Below are 23560 nucleotides of genomic sequence, written 5' to 3' on the forward strand. Positions count from 1 at the left end.
TTTGTTCTTTGGTTTCTTCGTTAATTTTTTTCTGTTTATTGCCCTTAGGATATATCTGGCTTAGGCTGTAAAGTCACAACACTGTATTTTAGCCAAAAACTAGAAAGCACTCCAATGCCCATCAGTGGTAGAATGGTTATTTTGTGAAATATTTATACAATGGAATATTGTATTCAATGAATAAATACATGAAAAAGTACAACTATATGCGACAATATGGATGGATATCCTGAACATGTTGAACAAAAATAAAAATAACAAGACACAAATAAGCTTATACTATATAATTGTGTGCATATATGTGTGTGTGTATATATATATATATATATATAGTTTTACCCATTTTTGTACCATATATAAAAGATATGGTATACTATATATAAATAAAAATATAGTATACTATATAGTGTATAAGAGTGAGCAAAATTGTATATATATATATACTACATATAGTATAAAAATATGCAAAACTATGCATACATATATACATACACACACATATAGTACACTGTATATAATATAAAAATAGGCAGAACTCTTTGATAGAAGTTATTGTTACAGACAATGCCTGGAAGTATAGAGGAGATTCTGGGGTGCTAGTGTATATTTGTTTCTTACTGTGGGTGCTACTTACTTGGGTCTGTTTTATTTGTGAGCATTTGCACGCTGTAAAATTATGTGTACTTTTCTGTGTATTCTGCTACAATAAAAAGTGTTTAAATTGTGTTTTAAAATCAATTAAAATAGTTCTATTCTGATGTGAATACGGCAAGGTTAATATAAACTTGTTTTACAACTGATTTGCACTCGTTTTTGCATGCAGACACCAAGAGTACAGACTGGTAGCCTAGATACATGTTACCGATAGCTATGAACTCGGTCCTTTGATTCCTCAGGAGAACCTGTGCCTGTCAAGGGCTGGATCCCGAGACCTGCGGTGCCTCCTTTTCTTTTGGTTGTTCATGGAGTATGTACTACAATGGCTGTAAGTTTGCCAGAAGCAAGGTCCCAAGAAAATTTAAGCTGCTTGGGGATGACCCAAAAGAGGTTTGTTTACTTCCTGATCTGTAATCCCTTTATTTTCATGGAGAATTGATGAGTGCAGATGAAGTGAATAGTGTAACATACTCTGTTAAAGTCTCATTAACATAGAGAATTTCATCTCAGAGGTACATCACGATTTTAGCTAAACTGTAGATACACATTATATATTTGAGGAAGTTAGCATAATAATGACCATGTGACGCCAAAGTGGTAAAGGATGAACGACGTAAACTCTTCACACCTGTGGCCTTTTGTACTTACCTTTGTTAATTCCGGACTTTTAAACAGGCATCACTTTGGTATTAAAACCAAGTGTTAACATTTCATTGTTAAAACTTTTGTTTTTCAGACCTGGATTACAGAAATCATACTCATCACTGCCACATTCAGTAAAGACCATTTCTCACCACATTTTCATACCATGAGAGTTGATAAAGTTATCATAATGAACGCATTCAAGTCACTAAAACATATTTAGACTTTAATATAAAAGTGTAATTGATACTATATATTTCTCAAAATATAACTTACAGGTGGATATCAATTTTTACAACTTTTGGGTATAGCTTCTAGTGTATGCTAATGAATAATCAAAAAACCCCTGAATGTTTATCATTTAGATATGACCAAATTTTTAGTGACTCAATGAACCTTATAATTATTTTTCCAAACTTTAAATGCAATTGAAAGATAGTTATACATACATATAATATACATAGTTATACTATGTATATTATAAAATTGATATGTCTCTCTAAACGAAAAATGTGTTGGCCTTATTATTTGTGACTATAATAGTAAGTGGAAATTTAGTAAAGTACAAAAACTCTTGAAATCATGATGTAATTTTTTCCACAGGATTGTATTTTTAATAAACTATATTAAATGGGCTAGATGTCCCTTTTCATAAGAAAAAAATACAAATACTTAATAAGCCTAATGAAGTGTAACAATTTTACATGTCATCAGCCACTTTAATTTTCCACACTGGAGAGTTTTTACCACTATTTTATAAATGTCTATCACTTTCACTAGATTTAATATAAAGCAAATCCGAGGGTTGGCTAGGAACATTCTCCCGCAGGTAGGTAGGAGAGCTTGGCTTGGAAACGCCTCACCTTCTAAATTACAGATAAGTGAAACTCTGCCAGGTAGTTACATCAAGATCTTAAGATTTTTGGAGAAATGTTACTGTGAAATGAGAACTTCTAAGTACGAATGGAACACTGGGTATTATCACCTACCATTTTATAAGCATCTTACCTAAAAAATCTGTTCTTTGTAGGGAGGAGGGAGTGTAACTGAACATTTCTCCTTTCAAGTAAACTTTACAAAGTTCTGCATATATACCACATTCTAGTTCTGAGAGTTTTATCCATATTTGAAGCATCTAGTAACTTTTAGTTCAATGGAAAGATCTTCTCAAATTTTGAATGCTATTTTTATAAATATTTAAAAATATAAAGATTGAAAATAGATGAGCCAAACAAATCCTTTCAATAGTTCATCTTCCATAGCAGCTGATAGGAGAAGGAGTAGAGAATGGACCTAAGACCATATGGCTTCATTCTCCTTATCCTATTCCTAGCGTAAGCTTATATTTATAAAATGCCAAGTATCTGCATGCAGAGTACAAAATTTATTAATATTTTAAAAATGCCAAATAGCTAGATATTGTAATAACACATACAAAAATAGATGATATATGGTTTATACTTTTTACTTAGAAATAGTCATGTTAAGGAACTTTATTTAGTAAGAAAGATACTTTAGATTATATAGTCTTTTGGATCTAAGATGTAGCAGGAAAAATTTAACTGATAGCCTCTCTTGCATATAGAAAGGATTTAGAATTTAATATGATGAATTATTCATTTTATACAGGAAGAGAAACTGGAGTCTCATTTACAAAACCTGTCCACTCTTATGGCACCGACATATAAGAAACTTGCACCTGATGCATATAATAATCAGGTAAGTTTATACGTAATTATTAACGATGACTGGAACAGTTTACTTATTGATGACCTACCTACTTCCAAAATTATTTTTGAAGCAATGATTTTCCTTTATTTTTCTAATTTTTCCTCTTCCCAATTAGTGAAGCCACAGTGTTCTGTTTCTGGTACATAAGAATTATATCATCCAAAAGACATATTTTTGGTCTTTTAATCTGTAAAGATAATGAGCTTTAAAGTCTCACAAGCTGTTCTATCCACTAATCTTGTTCTCATATCTCTTCTGTAAGCAGACTTTGGTGGATAGTTAAAATTGTGTGGCCCAAACTGTAGGTTCCAGCCACCTATTACTATTGACTGTTTTCACATATATGTCTGTACGTATTAAGCTATGAGTGTACATCCATGTGTCCAGATACGTCAGATTTTGCTGGATTTTCTTCTTTTTAATTGGCTTTGGGCTCCATAAACAAAGCAAAAATATCTTTTTCCTATTTTATAGGTGTGTTCTAGGATGTATCTATTTGGAAGGCTAGGTGATTTTGTTCAGAAATGCTCATAAAGGGGAAAAAATCTGTAAAGTCTCCCCTGTCATTATAACATCAACAGAAGCATTAAATGGATATAAACTATATACCATATTTAGTATATGTTATATGTACTAAATACATATATGTGTGTGTGTGTGTATATATATATTTATGTTATATATAGTTATGTTACAAACTAGATACTGTTTTAGTCACCGTGGACATAAAGATGAGCAATGTAGGGTTTCTGTCAATATGTAACATAGCAGCTGGAATAGAGGTGTGGGGGCGCCTGGGTGGCACAGCGGTTGGGCGTCTGCCTTCGGCTCAGGGCGTGATCCCGGCGTTATGGGATCGAGCCCCACATCGGGCTCCTCTGCTATGAGCCTGCTTCTTCCTCTCCCACTCCCCCTGCTTGTGTTCCCTCTCTCGCTGGCTGTCTCTGTCTCTGTCGAATAAATAAATTAAAAAAAAAAATCTTAAAAAAAAAAAAAAAGAGGTGTGCACATTTCTGAAGGAACAAAAAAGTTCTCCCTGAAAGTAGAGATGTAAGATCACAAATGGCCTTGGAAACCATATAAAAATCTTTGAACTTTATCCTGTACGTAGAAAGGCTACCATTGGGGCATTTTAAGTGTGTGTTGGGGGCAGAGGAGGGTGATTTAATTTAATTAGTTCTCTCAACAAACAAATTAAATGAAATACAACTTCAGTTAGTGTAAGATTAAATTGGAGAAGTAAGCTAATGTAGTCATTGGGCAAGAGCTGTTAAATTGCTAGATTAAAGAAATGACAGTAGTGATAGAATAAAGAAAGTAAGTACGTGAAATACTTGAAGTAGAACTTACAGAACTTAGTGACCAGTTGGATTTGAGGATAAGCAAAAGGAAGAATTTGAGGATCCACCAAATTTCTGGCTTGGACAGATGGTTCTATTAACTAGTATTTGGAGTCAGTAAGAAGAAAGGAAGTTTGGGGGCAAAAGGGGAAAATGATACATTTCATTTTGTACATACTATGTTTGACATAATTCTAGGATAATTAGATGGAAAATCAGGAGGAAAATCCAGGCTAGCACTGTAGATTTGGGAGTTGTCAACATGTAAGGAGTTGAAGCTGAGTACATAGGAGTGAATGATGTTTTTCCGAGTGGAGACTATAAAGAGGAGAAGGGGCTACTGATGGCACTCTGGACACACATTCTAGGAGTGGAGGATGAGAAACCAGTGAAGTAAATGCTGGGGGTTGGCACAATCCAGTAAGAGGAGTTAAAGATTTAAGGGAAAGAGGGAGACTGATAGATGGAGGAAAGCTGGAGGTGATGAAGGTAGCCAGAGCAGAGTACACCCCAGCAGGGGGTATAGGAAGGTATGAAGAAGAGTACATTTGGCAAACAATTGTCATTTAATAACATTAAAGACTAATGGGATTAGATTAGTTTACGTAGCAGGGACAGAGGGGGAGACCAATACTAATTTAATGGTTTAGCTATTCTTGTTTCCATTATGGACTTAAACACTTCCCCCAAACCTCAACTCTTTCCTTTTCAAGTGGGAGCAAAAGAGGCAAATTAAGTAATGATGATCTGTTTATAAAGTTGTTTTATGTCACACCTTAGGTTTTTAGAAATGTATATGATGTCTATGAAAAATATTTTAAATACTGTTAATAGTAGTAGGATTAATACCGTTATTTTACAACCTTATCTACTTTGGTAAGTATCACAGAAAAGTATATGGGATGCTTTGGTACTGTTGCAAAATAATTCTGAGTGAGAAACACAATATATCAAGCTATAAAAAGAAAGTGAATTAAGTCTATGTTGCTAGATACCAAGTTTGGCCATTTTCTGTTGAATAAATTTTATTATAGGTGCTATTAATCAAATGGCTTAGGTGGGTAAAGAGGACAGTATAACAAAGCATTAAAGTTCTTTTGACTCCTTTGATTCTTATTATAGCTGGTGTCATACACACCTGATTTTTCTAAGCATTGATATTCCACCCAATTACATTATATTTGGAGTATTTTATGCATTAACTAAACCTCGAATATCCAAAATATGACAGTACCCCAAATTTTAGTTATAACAAGATGATTAGGTATAACTCTTTAGATGTGTTTCAGTATTTGTATATGAGTAAATGTACTGATAAATGGGCATAAAGTTTCAGTTAAGCACGTTGATTGAGCTCTAGAGGTCTCCTTTGCAACATGTGTACCTACAGTCAACAATAATGAACTGGATACCTAACCTGAATATATGTAGTATATATATATATTTATATATAAATAGAATATTTATATATAAATAGAATATTATATATAGAATATTAGCCATCAAAAAGAATGAAATCTTGCCATTTGCAGTGATGTGAATGGAGCTAGAGTGTATTATGCTAAGCAAAATAAGTTAGAGAAAGACAAATACCATATGATTTCACTCATACGTGGAGTTTAAAAAACAAAACGGATGAACATATGGGAAGGAAAAAAGAGAGAAAGAGAGAAGCAAACCATAAGAGACTCTGAGAGAACAAACTGAGGGTTGATGGAAGGAGGAGGGTGGAGAGTGGACTAAATGGGTGGTGGGTATTAAGGAGGGCACTTGTTGTGATGAGCACTCTATGTTATATGTAAGTAATGAATAACTAAATTCTATACCTGAAACCAATTTTACCATCTATGTTAACTAGAATTTAAATAAAAAATTGAAAAGGAAAAAAAATGTAAATACGTACATACACTCACACATTTAAAAAATACGTAAAAAATAGATTTAATGTCTAAATTAATTCAGTCAATGGCTGTGAATAGATAAGGTGTTTTTTTATTGCATGGTAGGTACTATTGGTAATGTTCACCCATATGTCTTAATATGGTTTAGAGATAAAAAAAAAAAAAAAAACAGCCATGTGATCTTTTCCACACAGTACATGGGAAAACCTGTTAAGGTTGTGGATGCTGTCAAAACCTACTATTTGATTTTTGTCTCCTTCCCCAACTGAATCTATTATCCTTACTTCTTATATCTAAATGCTCTTCCCTTGCTTTGTTCTTTGATTTTATAGTTAAAGTCTGATTGCTAAAGTTAAGCTTCTCATCAGAGAAAAATGAAAAAAAAAGATAGAAGAGAAACATCTTTAAAGTACTGAAAGAGAAAAAAACTGTCAACCTAGAAATCTCTACTCAGTAAAAACAACTCTTAAAAGTAAAGGCAAAATATTTCTTTCAGGGGCGCCTGGGTGGCTCAGTCGTTAAGCGTCTGCCTTTGGCTCAGGGCGTGATCCCGGCGTTCTGGCATCGAGCCCCACATCAGGCTCCTCCGCTGGGAGCCTGCTTCTTCCTCTCCCACTCCCCCTGCTTGTGTTCCCTCTCTCGCTGGCTGTCTCTCTCTGTCAAATAAATAAATAAAATCTTAAAAAAATATATATATATATATTTCTTTCAAACTTACAAAAGCTGAAATAATTTACCATGAGCAGACTAACACTTTAAAAATGTTAAAGGAAGCCCTCCAGCAGAAAGAAAACGATACCAGATAGAAATCTGTATTGACATAAAGAAATGGAAAACATCATAAACAGTAGATGTGAGAATAGAAAACTTTCCTTATTTTCAAAATTTATTTAAAAGATAATTTGCTATTTAAAAAACAATGCATTTTGAAGTTTATAACATGTAGAAGTAGCCGAGAGGCTAAGGAATTGAAAGTATACTGTTATACAGTGGTATCCTATTTCTTGAATGTAGATTGTGAGAAGTGACAGAACATACTGTAAACCTCAAGGCAAGCAGCCACCGGTGGGGGGGGGGGGGCATATAGCTAATCCATCAGTAATCCATCAGTAAAGAGATAAAAAATGGAATCAATCCAAAAAGATTCTTGAAAGGAATATGGAACCAAATGAAAGACAAATATATAACAAATAGAAGAAAAAATATATATCATAGATATAGATAAAACAAATAGCAAGATGGTATATTTAATCCCAACCATACAAAAAAAGACCACATTAAATGTGAATGGCTTTTAACACTCCCAATTAAAAGGCAGTTTGTGATACCGAATAATCACATTGATATTGAACCACTGTGATATTGAAAGAAGCAGGAACCAAGAAATATGCTAATACCAAAGGAAAGCTGGAATGATCATATTAATAGCAAAGTATATTTCATAGCAAAGAATATTATAAACCATAAAGAGGATCATTTAATAAAAGGGTCAGTTCATCAAGAGACCATAATAATCCTATGTATGCATCTAAAAACAGAGCTTCAGATTTTATTAAAATGGATAGAACTATAAAAAGAAATGAATCTACAGTTATATTCAGAGATTTCAATACATCTCTCTCAACTGTGAGTACAAGTACAAAATCATTAAGGAGACAGAAGACTTGAACAGTACTTTTAAGCCACTTGACCTTACTGACATGTATATAAGTCCTCACCTAACAGCAGAATTAACATTATTTTAAGTGTATAAGGATGATTTATTAATATAGATTATATACTGGGTCATAAGACAAGTATCAATAAGTATTAAAATCTCAAAATATGTTCTCTAGACACAATGAAATTAAAATAAAAATCTGTACCAGAATATCCACAAAATCTCTAAGTATCTGGAAACTGATCAACATATTTCTAAATGACCTATGAGCCAAAGAATAAATCACAAGGGAAATTAGGAAGTATTTCAAACTGAATGAAAATGAAGACATGACATTGAAATTTGCAGGATGAAGCTATTATGCCTTGCTTAGACATTTATAGCATGGAACACTTATTATTAGAAAATTATAAAGTCTCAAATTAATGATCTAGGCTTCTACTGTAAGAAACTTGGAAAAGGAGAGCAATTTGAGCCCTAAAATTTTAGGTGGAAGGAAGGAAAAACTAAACAACAGAAATCAATGAAATGAAATACAGAAAACAAGAGAATAAATCAGTGAAACCAAAAGCTGATACTTTGAGTCAATTCAATCAGGAAGAAAGAGAAAGCACAAATTGCCAATATCTAGAGACAAGACATCACTACAGATCCTACTGACATTAAAAGAATAATAAAGACATATTATTAAAGCTTTATGCCCAAAAATTCAACAATTTAGATGGAATGGGCAAAGTACTTAAAAGATATAAATTACCAGGGTGCCTGGGTGGCTCAGTTGGTTAAGCATCCAACTCTTGATTTCAGCTCAGGTCACGATCTTAGGGTTATGAGATTGAGCCCCGTGTCAGGCTCTGTGCTCAGTGCCGGGTTTGCTTAGGATTTTCTCTCTCTCTCTCTCTCTCTCTGCCCCCCCCCGCTCTAAATAAATTAAAAAAAAATTAAATCTTTAAACACATATAAATTACCAAAGCTTACTAAAGAAAAAATAAATACCATACATTATCCTTTATTAAAGACATTGAACTTGTAGTTAAAAACTTTCCTAAATATTCCAGGCTGAGATAATTTCCCTTCCAAACTTGACTTAAGGAAGAAATAATAATAATTCAGTGGAAACTCTTCTAGAAAACAGAAAAGGAGTAGACTTCCAACTCATTTTATGAAGCTGGAAATATCCTGATCCTGTAAGTAGACGAAGGCATTAAAGAAAAAGAAGACTATGTAGTCCAGTGTTCTTCATAAATATCGATGTGCAAATTCTTCACAAAATTTTAGTGATTAGACACAAAATGTGTAAAAGGGATAATACATCATGACTAAATGGAATTTATTTCAGGAATGCTTTGTTTAACATTCAAAAATCAATCAGTGTGATTCTCCATATTAGCCAAAGTAATGGGGAAAATATCATTATCTCAATAGATAGAGGAAAAAGGCATTTAGCAATATTCAACATCCATAGAAGGGAACTTTCTCAGCCTGCTAAGGGGCATAATTGAAAAACCAAAAGCTAACTTCATAGCTAATAGTGAAAGACTGAAAGCTTTATCCCTAAGACTAGACACAAAACAAAGACGTCCATTTTTACCATTTCTGTTAACATCTAACTGAAAATTTTAGGGCAATAGACAAGAAAAAAACAAGATACATGTAGATTGAATAGAAAGAAATGAAAGTGTCCTTATATGCAGATAACATGCATATCTATGTAGAAAGTCCCAAAGAATCTACCAAAAAACTCCTAGTACTAATAAATGGTTTAGCAAAGTTGCAAAATAAAAAAATGAATTGTATTTCTATATACTAGCAATAAACAATTAAAAATTATAGTGAAAACCAATAGCAAATAGCATCAGAAATATGAAAATCTTAGGCATAAAATTTTGACATTTGACAAAAATATACAAGACCTGTGCAGGAAAAACTACAAAACATTGCTGAAATTTAAAAAGACCCAAACTGGAAAGATACACTATGTTTATGGATCACAGGACTAAATATTTTTAAGATGTCAGTTTTCCCTGAGTCAATCAATGGAGTCAGTACATAACCTATCAAAATGTTACTAGGTGTTTTGAAGGAATTGATGAGGTGATTCTAAAATATAGAGAGAGAAATGCAAAGGATCTGGAATAGTCAGAATTTTCAGAAAGATCAGAATTTGAAGATTTCTACTCCCTGATTTCAAGATTACTAAAGATCCATATTTACTAGTAATCAAGACAGTGGTATTGGCATATATACACACACCTCCCAACACACCATCATGTACCAAAAGATCAGAACAGAAGTTCAGAAATAGATCCAGCACGTACAATTGATTTTCGACAAAGGCAATTTAGTGGCAAAGGATAATCTTTTTATCCAGTAGTGTTTGAACAGTTGGCTAGCCATATGGGAAAAAATTAACCTTGACTCTTAATCTTCATCATATATAAAAATTAAAACAGATCGATGTATATAAAATTCTAGAAAGTACAAAGTAATCTGTAGTGACAGAAAGCAGATCAGTAGTTTCCTGGGAACAAAGGAAGCGTGAATTAAAAGGGGAAGGAGGAAACTTGTGGAAGTGATGGATACGTACATTATTTCGATTGTTGCAATGGTCTCACATATTTGCATGTCAGAATCATCAAGTAGTGCGCTTTAAGTATATGCTGCTTAATGTATATCAATTACAGCTCACCACTGTAAAATAAAAACTTTACCATATCAAAACGTTTGCTCTGTTTTGTGTCATTCCATTGTAATTCTGGATATAAACTATACAACATTTTTTTGAAGTTCTAAATAGCCAAAATACTAAGGAGTCTTTTTAACCTGTTCAGTGCACAGGTCTTACACTTTTTTCTCGAGTGTATGCCTAAGAATTTCTAATGCCTAAGTACACAGACGCTTTTATTTTTCAGATTGAATATGAACACAGAGCACCAGAGTGCCGACTGGGTCTGAAGGAAGGCCGTCCATTCTCAGGGGTCACTGCATGTTTGGACTTCTGTGCTCACGCCCACAGGGACTTACACAACATGCAGAACGGCAGCACCTTGGTGAGTGGGGCACAGGACAGGCTAGCAGCACGCCCTGCGAAAGAGTGGAAGGCTGGAAGTCAGTGCGCTGTGATTAGAGAGCATGTTCTCTGCAGGGGCCATCGCACACGTGCTTTCATGAATGAATTGTTTGGCATGTCTAGGACTCTCATAACGGGTTGGCACATTGCTGGAAGTCTGTTGACAAGCACAGGGACATCGTGGACGTGTTGGTGCTGAGCTAAACCAGTGACTGTGCATTGCCAGCTACCATTAGCTGCCAAAAGTTCTTTCAAAATTCAGTGTCAGGTATCTGGTAGGTTATGATCAGTAAAGTAAAAAGCTGTACACAAGCCAAGGCACCAATCCACCTTGCAGAGAGGAGTGCAGATGAAAAATACATCACCGGTGGCGCAGTAACTACTGTAGAAAATTCAAAGTACAAAAAAAGAGCCCGTTATAACTACATAGTATAGTGGGCGAAGTGGATTAGGCCGTATAATTGGAGGTTTTGGTAAGTAGAGAAAATGAATATGGTCTTAGGGTGGAGCAGTGTTCAGCACTGACAGGGTCCACGGTGTGGCCTTGCATGGAGAAGGAGAAACCACAGTGGAGATAAAGAATGAAAAAGTTCAAGTGAAGAAACTATAAATTAATCCGCCTAATGAGTCATCAGCATGGCTTTGTCTGCAGTTGAGGAAGATGACCAGTGAGACTCAGGATGAAAACTAGAAGACAGAGACCAAAGTCATAGTCTAGGGTAGAGAAGAACCCAGGGAGGTGGTAAGCAGTAATGGAAGTAATTCACAGAACCCGGTATGAAGTTTTTGAGAAGCAGGAAAGTATTGGTTTAATGGTTTAGAGCAGAGGTCAGAATATTTTTTTATTAAATGAAAGACAGTAAGTATCTTAGGCTTCACAGGCCACATAGGGTCTCACATTCTTTTTGTTTTGTTTTGTTTTTATTAAGAATGCAAAAAACACTCTAAGTTCACTTGCCATGAAAAAACTGGCTGTGAGGCCGTTTGGCTTGCAGACTTCTGATTTGGGAGGACCAACACAAGGCTTATGGTTCGCAATTTCTAAAATCATCACTAATCACGTGTTGACCACTTGCTCACTACTAGAAGGCTAGGCTAGGCTAGGTTCTGAGAAGAAGAAATAAATGATAATCAGAGCCATGGTAGGTCTTAGAGGTAGCCATGTTTCACCCTAACAAGGTGATGGAGAGAAGGCAGTGACGAGAAAGGTTCTTCGTAAAGGGGACTTTGCCTCTCGTAGCTCATGGTTTCCACAAGGTGCAAAGGAAAACAGCACTAGGGAAGAAGAACGGAGTGGGGATAAACATGTGAGAAAAGGTGCCACATGCTCAGAGATGTGGATTTGGAAGACTTTTATGTATAGGGAGTGAAAAACTCGTTTTAGTCCCATCTCATGTTAAACTTATCAAGGTAAGTCTGTTATGATCACATTCCTTTCAAGAGTATCTTCCAGTAATTTTATATTACCTGCACTTTAAATAATCGTGATCATATTTTCTGCATCAGTCAAAAACACTAAATACTAAAAGCTAGTATTTTAAAGCCAACAAATAATCTCTCATCAACAGCAATATGACTGTGACTAACAAAAGAGAAAAAGTACCATTAAATTAGCAAAGAAGAGAAGTAGACTTTTCCCCTTTTCGGAATAGCCCCTCGTATGCTGCAATAGCTTAGAAGAGAAACGAGAGAGGAACAGTAAGTTAGGCTTAACAAGTACAGAGAAGGAGAGAAGGGGAACATAGACGCGATGTTGAGTCCCATATTCCCTATAGCAACCACACCTTCAATTTTACATGATTCAGATTTCACTTTGGTATCTTGTGGAAATTTCTTAAGCACATGAAGGGGAGTTAGGAGTCCAGTGTGAGGAAAGATGTGAAATTTCTTTGTGTACAGAAGTATGAGATTAGATGACTGTGATAACTAGCAGAACAGGAAATCATTCGGTGGAAGAAACTGCAGCCCCTTCTTGAAGAGGTTTCACATCTCTCACATCTGTTCCGAGTGTGAAAGGTGGGAGATTGCTTCATTTTGGTGGGAGTGTCGCTTCTTCCCTTAGAACACAGTCACCACGGGTAACATTTCCTGATAGACTCAAAAAAAGAAAAAGGAAAAAAAAAGTCAACGTGGCCTTCTCGGTCTCCTGGCACCATTTTAATGCAACGTCCCTTAAGAACAGACAGACGTGGTTCATGGTGATATGCCTGTCACTGATCTGGTCCAGGAGACCACCAGCAATCTAAATCCTGACAGGGAGGAAGTCACACACACACACACACACACACACACACACACACACACACGTTTCTTTTGGACTGAAACTGTACCATCTTATCTCCCCCCCCAGGTATGCACCCTCACTAGAGAAGACAATCGTGAAATTGGAGGAAAGCCTGAGGACGAGCAGCTCCATGTTCTGCCCCTCTACAAAGTCTCAGACGTGGACGAGTTTGGGAGTGTGGAAGCTCAAGAGAAGAAGAAACAAAATGGTGCCATTCAGGTGCTAAGCTCTTTTCGGCGCAAAGTCAGGATGCTGGCAGAGCCGGTCAAGACATGCCGACAGAGGAAACTAGAAGCCAAGAAAGCTGCAGCTGAAAAGCTTTCCTCTCTGGAGAACAGCACAAATAAGAATGAAAAGGAGAAGTCAGCCTCATCTCGTACAAAACAGACTGAAAATGCAAGCCAGGCTAAACAGTTGGCAGGTAAATTTAATGTACAGCCTTGTGCCTCTGTGTTATCTGAAACTTGGGTTAAAAATGAGTATCGTTAATTTGCGAAGACTATATTCAGTCATAGCTTTAGTTCTATACCAGAATCTTCTCTGAAGTCCTGAGGGCCAGGCTTTGCTCTTGGAGATGGTAATGAGATATTGCACCCTCAACCCCAGCTTGATGGAGCAGTTTGGATTCTATTCTGTAATAAATGGCAGTTTTATGACAGGTAGGTGATATGGTGAAATTAGTGTTAATCTAGCAGTGACAGGAGGGCAAATAGAGGCAGAGGAGCTATGAGCTTGGAGACAGATGCAATAAACCAAGAGAAAAGCTTGAGTTTGGGTGGTAGCAATGAAGATTTAGCAAAAATGATGGAAGCAAATGTTCCCAAAATGATTCTCAATACGTGCTTGACAAAACATTGCAACAAAGACGAAGAAAAATTGAAGACTGACTTCAACATTTGAAGGCTAGATAACGAGAACAGAAGTTTGAAAATAGGATTTATGGGGCAGGGGCAGGCGAATAAGATACCTTTCTTTAGCCATATTAAGTCTGAGTTGAGGAGGGTGTCCTCATAGCATGTAGTTCTCTTCTAAAGCTTTTACCCATCCAAACAGATCACATCTGTGGAAGTAGCAATAGAGCATTATTTGTCAATACTAAGTTGATACTTCCTTTTCGAAGCCCCTTGTTTAGGTCTTCAGTTAATTGCTATAAAAAGCCATACATGGGGCGCCTGGGTGGCACAGCAGTTAAGCGTCTGCCTTTGGCTCAGGGCGTGATCCCGGCGTTATGGGATCGAGACCCACATCAGGCTCCTCTGCTAGGAGCCTGCTTCTTCCTCTCCCACTCCCCCTGCCTGTGTTCCCTCTCTCGCTGGCTGTCTCTATCTCTGTCGAATAAATAAAAAAATAAAAATAAAAATAAATTAAAAAAAAAAAGCCATACAATTTAATGTCCATATCTACATCTTACAGATGGTATTGGCCTGGCCATTAATAAAAGAAAAAGGGTTATCTTTTAAGTTTCATCTTTTAGTTTGCTTAGAACCAACCATCTTTGCTTCACCAAGTCAAATTCGCCTACCAATTCATCTCAAAACCTAGAGAAACTAAATAATTTAGAATAATATGCTAACGATGCTTAACAAAAATTTATCGATCTGTTGATTTACACTAAAAGAAGTAAATCCTATTCACTCCTTAATCTCTCCTTTAAGTTAGCTGCAAAGTATAATCGAATAGAAGTTTGCCTCCAGTCTTTTCTAACTGGTTTCTGTAATAATCATTTCAATGCTCAGGACTGCCATTACAGCTCCATTTATTCTTTTCTCATATATAGATTTGTAACTGAGGTCATGAAATTTATTGACAACTGTGTAGATAGGGTTTGCCAGTTATATAAGATATGCTGTGGGTGTTTAAAGGAATGTCATTCCTTTTCTCATAGCACTGCTGTCTTCTGTACAAATTTTGTGTTACTTCCAACGACTGAACAAATTGTATTGCATGCCAGGCAATGGAGAAATAAAGTAAAGTAAGACCTGGTCCCTCCCTTCAAGGAACTGCCTCGCACCAGCGGGAGGAGAGGACTAAAAATGTCCAATTACCATACATTTTGAAGCATTGCTCTGTCTGACCTATGTTTGCAGTGGGTGTGACATGCGCTAGAACATGAGGTCGGAGAAGGCTTCCTTGAGGAAGGGAGGACCAAGCCAAGGACAGGCAGGGAGGTGGGGTGGAGGGAGAAGGGTGCTTCAGGTAGCGCGTGGCCTGGTCAGAGGCACAGAAGTGTCAGAGAACACGATACTGTCAGTGACACAGCTTTTGGATGTTTGTGGCATTTTTCTTCACTCAACAAATTGTACTGTTGTAGAGATCTGCTGTTTCTAATGCTTTAGACAAAAAATTACACCAGACAGTGGTCAGAACCCTGACTTTGCTCTTGTCCTTGTCTGATGGATACCACATAATCCCAGGGGGTTCTCACCTGCATTCAAGCATCCTCACTAGCTTCTGCGAAAATAATAACCGGACACATTTCTGTGCTTACTCTTATCCTGTCCACAGAACTTTTGCGACTTTCAGGACCAGTCATGCAGCAGTCCCAGCAGCCCCCGCCCCCACCCCTGCAGAAGCAAGCTCCACAGCCCCAGAAGCCGCCGCCCCCGCCACCGCCGCCCCAGCATCACGCCATGACGCATAACCCTCAGTCAGAGTCTGTCAACTCCTACTCTTCCCCTGGATCTGCCAGTCTGTACATGAGACGGCCCAATCCAGTTATCCAAGCTTATCCAAGCTCTTCACACACTTCAGATATTTATGGAGGCGCCAGCCCTATGAACCTCTATTCCACCTCATCCCAAGCTACAGGTTCATATTTGAATTCTTCGAATCCCATGAACCCCTACACCGGGCTTCTGAATCAGAATAACCAGTATCCATCCTATCAATGCAATGGAAACGTATCGGTGGACAACTGCTCCCCGTATCTGGGTTCCTATTCTCCCCAGCCTCAGCCCATGGATTTATACAGGTATCCAAACCAAGACCCCCTCTCTAAGCTAAATTTACCACCCATCCATACACTCTACCAGCCGAGGTTTGGAAATAGCCAGAGCTTTTCTTCTAAGTACTTAGGTTATGGAAACCAAACTATGCAGGGAGATGCCTTCAGCAGTTGTACTCTTAAAACAAATGTACACCATGTAGGGACATTTCCTCCATATTCCACTCATGAGATGGATGGCCACTTCATGGGGGCCACCTCCAGATTGCCACCCAGTTTGAGCAGTCCAAACATAGACTATAAGAATGGTGACCATCCCCCATCCTCTCATATAATCCATAACTACGGTGCAGCTCCAGGCGTGTTCAACAGCTCTCTTCATGCCCTGCATCTCCAAAATAAGGAAAATGACATGCTTTCCCACACCGCTAATGGGTTCTCTAAGATGCTTCCAGGTCTTAGCCATGATAGAACTGCTTCTGGCCAAGAAGGCTTACACAAATTACAGGATGCCGGTAACCAGGAAAAGCAGCCTTCTGCCACCGAGGACAATGATGAGGTCTGGTCAGACAGTGAGCAGAGCTTTCTAGATCCTGATATTGGGGGAGTGGCTGTGGCTCCAACTCATGGGTCAATTCTCATTGAGTGTGCCAAGCGCGAGCTTCACGCCACAACCCCTTTAAAGAATCCCAATAGGAATCACCCCACCAGGATCTCCCTTGTCTTTTACCAACATAAGAGCATGAATGAGCCAAAACATGGCTTGGCGCTCTGGGAAGCCAAAATGGCTGAAAAAGCCCGAGAGAAAGAGGAAGAGTGTGAGAAGTACGGCCCGGACTATGTGCCTCAGAAAACCCACGGCAAAAAAGTGAAACGGGAGCCCACTGAGCCGCATGAACCTTCCGAGCCCACTTACCTGCGCTTTATCAAGTCCCTTGCTGAAAGGACCATGTCCGTGACCACAGACTCCACAGTAACTACATCTCCATATGCCTTCACTCGGGTCACAGGGCCTTACAACAGATACATATGATGTCGCCCCTCGTGGTGGGTACCTCATTTGAAAAGACCACAACCAACCTGTCCGTAGTATAGTTCTCATGACGGGGGCAGTGGGGAAAGGACACAGGATTCATGACAAATGTGGTGGGAAGAACCTCAGCTCACCAGCAAAAAAGAGGTCATCCTACCATAGCACTTAATTTCCACTGACTCCTCAGTGGTCACAGATGGCATCTAGGCAAAAGACCAAAGCATTCTATGCAAACAGAAGGTGGGGAAGAAAGTGTTCCACAATTTACATTTTTAAACACTGGTTCTATTATTGGACGAGATGATATGTAAATGTGATTTTTTTCCCCCCTTACAACTCTACACATCTGTGACCACTTTTAATAATACCAAGTTTGCATAGTCATGGAACACAAGTCAAACAAGTACTGTAGTATTACAGTGGCAGGAATTTTAAAATACCATCTGGTGCTGAATATACAATGTACTGAAATACTGGAATTATGGCTTTTTAACATGCAGTTTTTACTGTAATCTTAATATTACGTTTATTTATCAAACTAGCTACAGAAAGCATAAATGGATAGACAGCAAAACACTGAGTTTGTTTGGATGTTCTGAGAAATGGTGCTAAGAAAATGGTGTCTTTAACAATTGAAAATTTAATGCCTTTCTATCATCGAGATGCTATCAGTGTACTCCAATGCCCTTGAATAATAGGGGTACCTTTTCATTCAAGTTTTTAGCATAATTACCTATTCTTACACGAGGTTTTGTTTTTTTTTTTAATGTGGACATTTAAAGGCCTCTGGATTTTGCTCATCCAGTGAAGTCCTTGTAGGACAATAAACGTACATATGTACATATATGTATACACATATGTATATGTGCACACACGTATATGTATAAATATTTTAAATGGTGTTTTAGAAGCACTTTGTCTACCTAAGCTTTGACAACTTGAACAATGCTAAGGTACTGAGACATTAAAAAAAAAAAAAAGTTCACTTTCATTTTAGAATGCAAAGTTGATTTTTTTTTTCAAGGAAACAAGGAAAGCTTTTAAAATATTTTTGCTTTTAGCCATGCACCTGCTGATGAGCAATGTGTCCATTTTTAATACAGCCAGTTCAATCCGCAGCAGGGCTTACTGGAGTCAAGGGAATACATTAGTCCACAACACGTGTCTTCTGGTGCTCATCTCACATGCTATACTGTAAAACAGTTTTATACAACATCGTATGACAAGTTCATTGCTCAAATACATAGTTTTAGGAATTTTCTCTTAACTGCAGGTAATAATGAACGACATGTTACAGACTTAACAAAGCGAGTTCACTTAAGCAGATGCTATTTTATGGATCTGTCGGCTCTTCGGCAAACCAAATGGCAGTCTGCTTTTGTGTTGGTAATTGTACATTGTGATGTTGTCATTTCTTAGCTTAAGTGTCCTCTGTTCCAGGAAGATTGAGCAGACTGATGCCTGCATAAGATGAATAAACAGGGTTAGTTCCATGTGAATCTGTTGATTAAAAAGAAAAAAAAACAGGCAGCTGGTTTGCTGTGGTGGTTTTAAATCATTAATTTGTATAAAGAAGAAGTGAAAGAGATGTATAGTAAGTAAATTAAATTGTAAACAAAACTTTTTTAACACAATGCTTTAGTATTTTAGTACTGTAAAAAAAAATTAAATATATACATATATATGTGTGTATATATATATATATATATATATATGGATTTGAAGCAGAATTCACATCATGATGGTGCTACTCAGCCTGCTACAAATATATCATAATGTGAGCTCAGAATTCATTAAAGGTTTGAGTGATGTTCCTACTTGTCATATACCTCAACACTAGTTTGGCAATAGGATATTGAACTGAGAGTGAAAGCTTAGAGCATCATGTACCATCATTTTTTTCCAAGTCTTTTTATTATTATTATTATTATTAAAGAAAAAGCATACCTTTTTTTCAATACTTGATTTCTTAGCAAGTATAACTTGAACTTCAACCTTTTTGTTCTAAAAATTCAGGGATATTTCAGCTCATGTTCTCCTTATGCCAACATGTCACCTGTGTTTATGTAAAATTGTTGTAGGTTAATAAATATATCCTTTTTTCAGGGATTTAACCCTTTTATTTTGAATCCCTCCTATTTTACTTGTATATGTCCTGATGTAACTAAAACTAATTTTGTAAAATCTGTTGGCTCTTTTTATTGTAAAGAAAAGCATTTTAAAAGTTTGGGGAAATCTTTTGAGTGTTTCAAGCAGGAAAAAAAAATACATGAAAATAGAATGCACTGAGTTGATAAAGGGAAGATTGTAAGGCAGGCGTTTGGCAAGTGGCCGCTGGCTGGAGTCTCTCGACACTCTAAGAGTCCTTGACCCGTAGCCGACGCAGTGGCGGGCCGCAAGGATTTCCCTCCATAGGCAGAACACGTAGGGGTGTGGCATGCAATCGACTGTACAATTACATTTCGGTCTAAGTACATTTGTGCTTACTAACATTTCAAATAAATTCTTAAACAAGGCCTTTGAGTTTTACTGGTCGAGTCTTTATAACGTGGCTTTTGTCTTTTTTAAAACACTGCCCCACAGTTTTTGGCTGTGACCAATTTACAAACATTTCAAAAACACTCCCTTTGCATATGTCAAACCACGTGATTTAAATATTTTGCAGATACCACATACGTAACCCCAAATATTTGGTTACTACATGCACATCTGTTGGTTTTGAGTCAGCCATCCCTATCTGAATTTTTGGCTTCCCTAAATCATCCGCTGTCATTTGTCAAACTGCCGGCCAACAAGAGTGAGAAGTGTAGTTTGGGGTTTGGAGAGAGGGAGGGAGGGAGGGAGGGATGAGGAGAGGAAATCGAGTGGCATATTGTAAATATCAGATCTATAATTGTAAATATCAAACCTGCCTCAGTTAGGATGAATGGAAGCAGATATCCAATTTGCTTACATAGGAACATCAGGTTAACTATAGAGCCATACTTGAAAATGCTTCTGAGTGGTGTCAACTTTACTTGAATGAATTTTTCCTCTTGATTGACGCACAGTGCTGTACAGTTCACTTCTAAAGCTAGTGGTTAACTTGTGTAGGAAACGTTTGCAGTTTGACACTAAGATAAAGAACTCTGTGTGCATCTTTCTATGCTTTTTTTAAAACTTAGTTTCATTTCATTTTCATGTTTGGTTTGTCTATAAAACCTGAGGATGGTTATAAATACTGTAAGTATTGTAATGTTATGAATGCAGGTTATTTGAAAGCGTTTATTATTATATCATTCCTGATAACGCTATGTGAGTGTTTTTAATAAAATTTATATTTATTTAATGCACTCTAAGTATTGTCTTGTTGAAGTTTCTGTTTACTGCCTGAACTACTGCTACTTCAATGAGGCAAAAGGGAATGAAAAGAAATTGCTTTTTAAAGATACTTTTTAGATGGTTATTTGTTAAAATGTACCTAAAATAATATCTGGATAACTAAAGCCACAATTTTTCTCTGGTGGAATAGGCTAGATATTCAGCTTCTTTTTCTCCCTGCCCCTGCCCCGCCAGCTTGCTTTCAGCTGCTCACTGTGTGTGTGTAGCCGGGACTAGGCACCGAACGGCAGCTCTTCTGCTGACCCTCCATCCTCTAGCTGAACCTCAGGAACCTCCCACTTTTCAAATCTGCTAGTCACTGCCCAGGGCGAGGGGAGCTTGAGGTTCTGTGAGCCCGAGAGCTTCTCCTGCTAGGGCGCCATCCTGACCGGGGCTGGCAGGGGCTGGGGATGCTGTAAATGCAGGTGTCGGTGGACTTGCTGCCCAGGAGCCTGCCCGTGAACTTGAATGGAAGAGAAAGCTGGAAACGACAGAGAGCCGGCGCGCGGGAAGTCCCGCCTGCCCCTTGCCTCCTCCGGAAATAGTGCCAGGCATGGACCTTTACAGGCAGGCAGACGGGCACACAGCAGCCCTGCCCCACTGTGGCACTTCTTCCTTGCCTCAGTCCCTTCAGTTGGTTGTCATAACCCCTCCCCCTGTTTTGGTAATTCTAGCTTAGCTTGGACCCCTTCCGGACTCTTGACTCTGTACTCCATCAGCTGTGTGACAACCAGAGTCTGCGAGAAAAGGCCTTACTTATCAAGGACGTTGTCCTCAAGCTGCTGAGAATTTTAAGTTGGTTTCGTTGGGTTAGAGGGCACCTGGAGTTGAGGGTACGGCAAGAAAGGAAGGCCGGGGAGCATCTTTTCTTTTCGCAGTTGCCGGGGGGGGGGGGTGCTTGTTGGGTGAAGACACTTGCTCACCAGCCAGTCACTGGGCTCACCACTGAGGGCTCAGGGTGCTTTCTCCTGGCTTCCTCCCTCCCCTGGGAGCACACTCTCTAGTTGTCAGAGTTCACAAAAGGTACTTAGAATAGAATTAACTGCAACGAGAGATTGTTTCAGTGTTACCAACACTCTTCAGTTTCAAAGAACAAAGATACTTTTGTTTCCACGTATCGGCGGCCACCTGCCTACATGTCCCTCTCTTACCAAGCAATTTCTCACAAATCTCTGTTTGTCTAGCACAACATTCACTCCTGAAAGGAGCAGCTATTTTCCCCACATATACACTCGACAAATATGCTTTCTTTGGGGCTTCCTTTCATACTGTTTCGAAAGGAATTTCTCTACCCAATTTGACATTTTACTCTAATCAATTCTTAATTCAAACTGAAATGAGATTTCTACTTAGGTGTTGAGTAAAATAGTTACGTAAAGATGCTCTACTTCCTCCTTCCCCTTGAGGGCACATTCAGAGGGTTTAAATCACTAATTCAAGGATTTGTGCACGCAGTCACTGCACTTGCTTTCGCTCCTTACACACGATAGTCACAAGAGTAGAAATCTGGGTGTTGTTGCTTGAAACTTAAGATGTCCGTGCTGCCCTAACCCTTCCCTCACGAGTAGCTCTTGTTTTGGCTCCAAGGAATACAGTGAAGTACAAGTAACAGCATAATAGAAAGCACCTGGCTGGGGATCAGCCTTGCATTTTCCCTAGTTGTGTGCCATCAAGCTCCATCTGGAAAAATGAGTAAAATAATGCATCCCCCACAGAAATGTGGTGGGGCTTAACGAGAATGTAAAGCTTTAAGCACAAACTAGAATAAAGAGCTATTCTCACAAAATTTTTCATCTCCCTTCCTCTCCTTTGCTTACTGCTAGAAGGTTCGGTCCACTAATCAGACCTCCGTGCCCACCTCGTTGCCTCCTGCAGCCTCTCTCCTTTCTCCCTAAGGGCAGGAGCCCAAATTACCTCACCTGACAAAATGGGTTTACATAACAGTATAAAAGCTCTTGATGAAGCATCCCTAGGACCTCAAAGCTGGAGAGGCAGTGACAAAATGAGGAAGTAATTCCCTGTCTGGTAATCTCATAAAGCCTCGGACTGATTTTCATACAAGTTAATGATCCTCCAGTTACTGTGTGAAAACTCTTATAGTTGAAATGATGTCACAATTTCTAACATACCAAATACACAAAGACTGAAAAGGTCCAAACAATTTAAGAGTTAAGAGAAAAGAGGGGCGCCTGGGTGGCTCAGTCAGTTAAGCGTCTGCCTTCAGCTCAGGTCATGATCCCGGGGGCCTGGGATGGAGTCTCATGCTGGGCTCCCTGCTCAGTGGGGAGTCTGCTTCTGCCTCTGCCCCTCCCCCCTGCTCATGCTCCCACTCCCTCTCTCGCTCAAATAAATAAAATCGTTAAAAAAAAAAAAAAGTTAAAAGAAAAATCAACCAGAGAAAAAAATAAATGAAGGAAACTATATTTTAATTTCTATTATTTATAGGACATGGAATCAATGTTTACAATATCCATGTTTCAAATATGCATATAATACTTTTAAGGCAGAGTATGTTAATATGTTTAGGGCAGAGTATGTTAAAACAGAGACACTGGCTCTGTTTTAAATATTGTATTTCATTAACTTTAAAAGAATTTCCCTTTTGTATTGCCTAGGCCATGACATATAATAAAGGACTATAGCTCTGGGTTCAAATTCTGGCTCTGCTAGTTACTAGTTGTGGGACCTTAGCCTAGGTGCCAATATTTCCTCTCTTTTCCTCAATTTCTGCATCTGGAGAATGAAAATAATAATACCTACCTCACAGGCTGTTGTGAGAAATAAATGAGTTTATTTAAATCACTTCAAAAGAACTTTAAAAAAAAAAAGCCAGCTATTATGTTAATTAGTTCACTTGAAGTTGTTGTTTGTTCGTTAGTTTACCATAGAAGCTTTATTTTACGTTTTTCCAAGTCATTAGTGAGAAAGGGGAAAAATG

The 23560-nt window shown here is 37.9% G+C and overlaps 1 protein-coding gene across 1 annotated transcript in view; it reads left to right on the top strand.

Annotated features, from left to right (window-relative positions):
- The window catches only part of TET2 (tet methylcytosine dioxygenase 2), a 126747-nt gene extending 106153 nt beyond the window's left edge, over positions 1–20594 (top strand). The window contains exons 7-11 of the mRNA XM_026499112.4: positions 897–1047; positions 2929–3018; positions 10844–10981; positions 13352–13706; positions 15791–20594. Of these exons, the coding sequence (XP_026354897.2) occupies positions 897–1047; positions 2929–3018; positions 10844–10981; positions 13352–13706; positions 15791–17262 (2206 nt within the window). The 3' untranslated portion in view covers positions 17263–20594. The remainder of the gene's footprint in view (positions 1–896; positions 1048–2928; positions 3019–10843; positions 10982–13351; positions 13707–15790) is intronic.
- The last annotated feature ends 2966 nt before the right edge of the window (positions 20595–23560 follow it).

The sequence above is a fragment of the Ursus arctos genome, unplaced genomic scaffold (genome assembly GCF_023065955.2).
Source record: "Ursus arctos isolate Adak ecotype North America unplaced genomic scaffold, UrsArc2.0 scaffold_11, whole genome shotgun sequence".
Lineage (NCBI taxonomy): Eukaryota > Metazoa > Chordata > Mammalia > Carnivora > Ursidae > Ursus > Ursus arctos.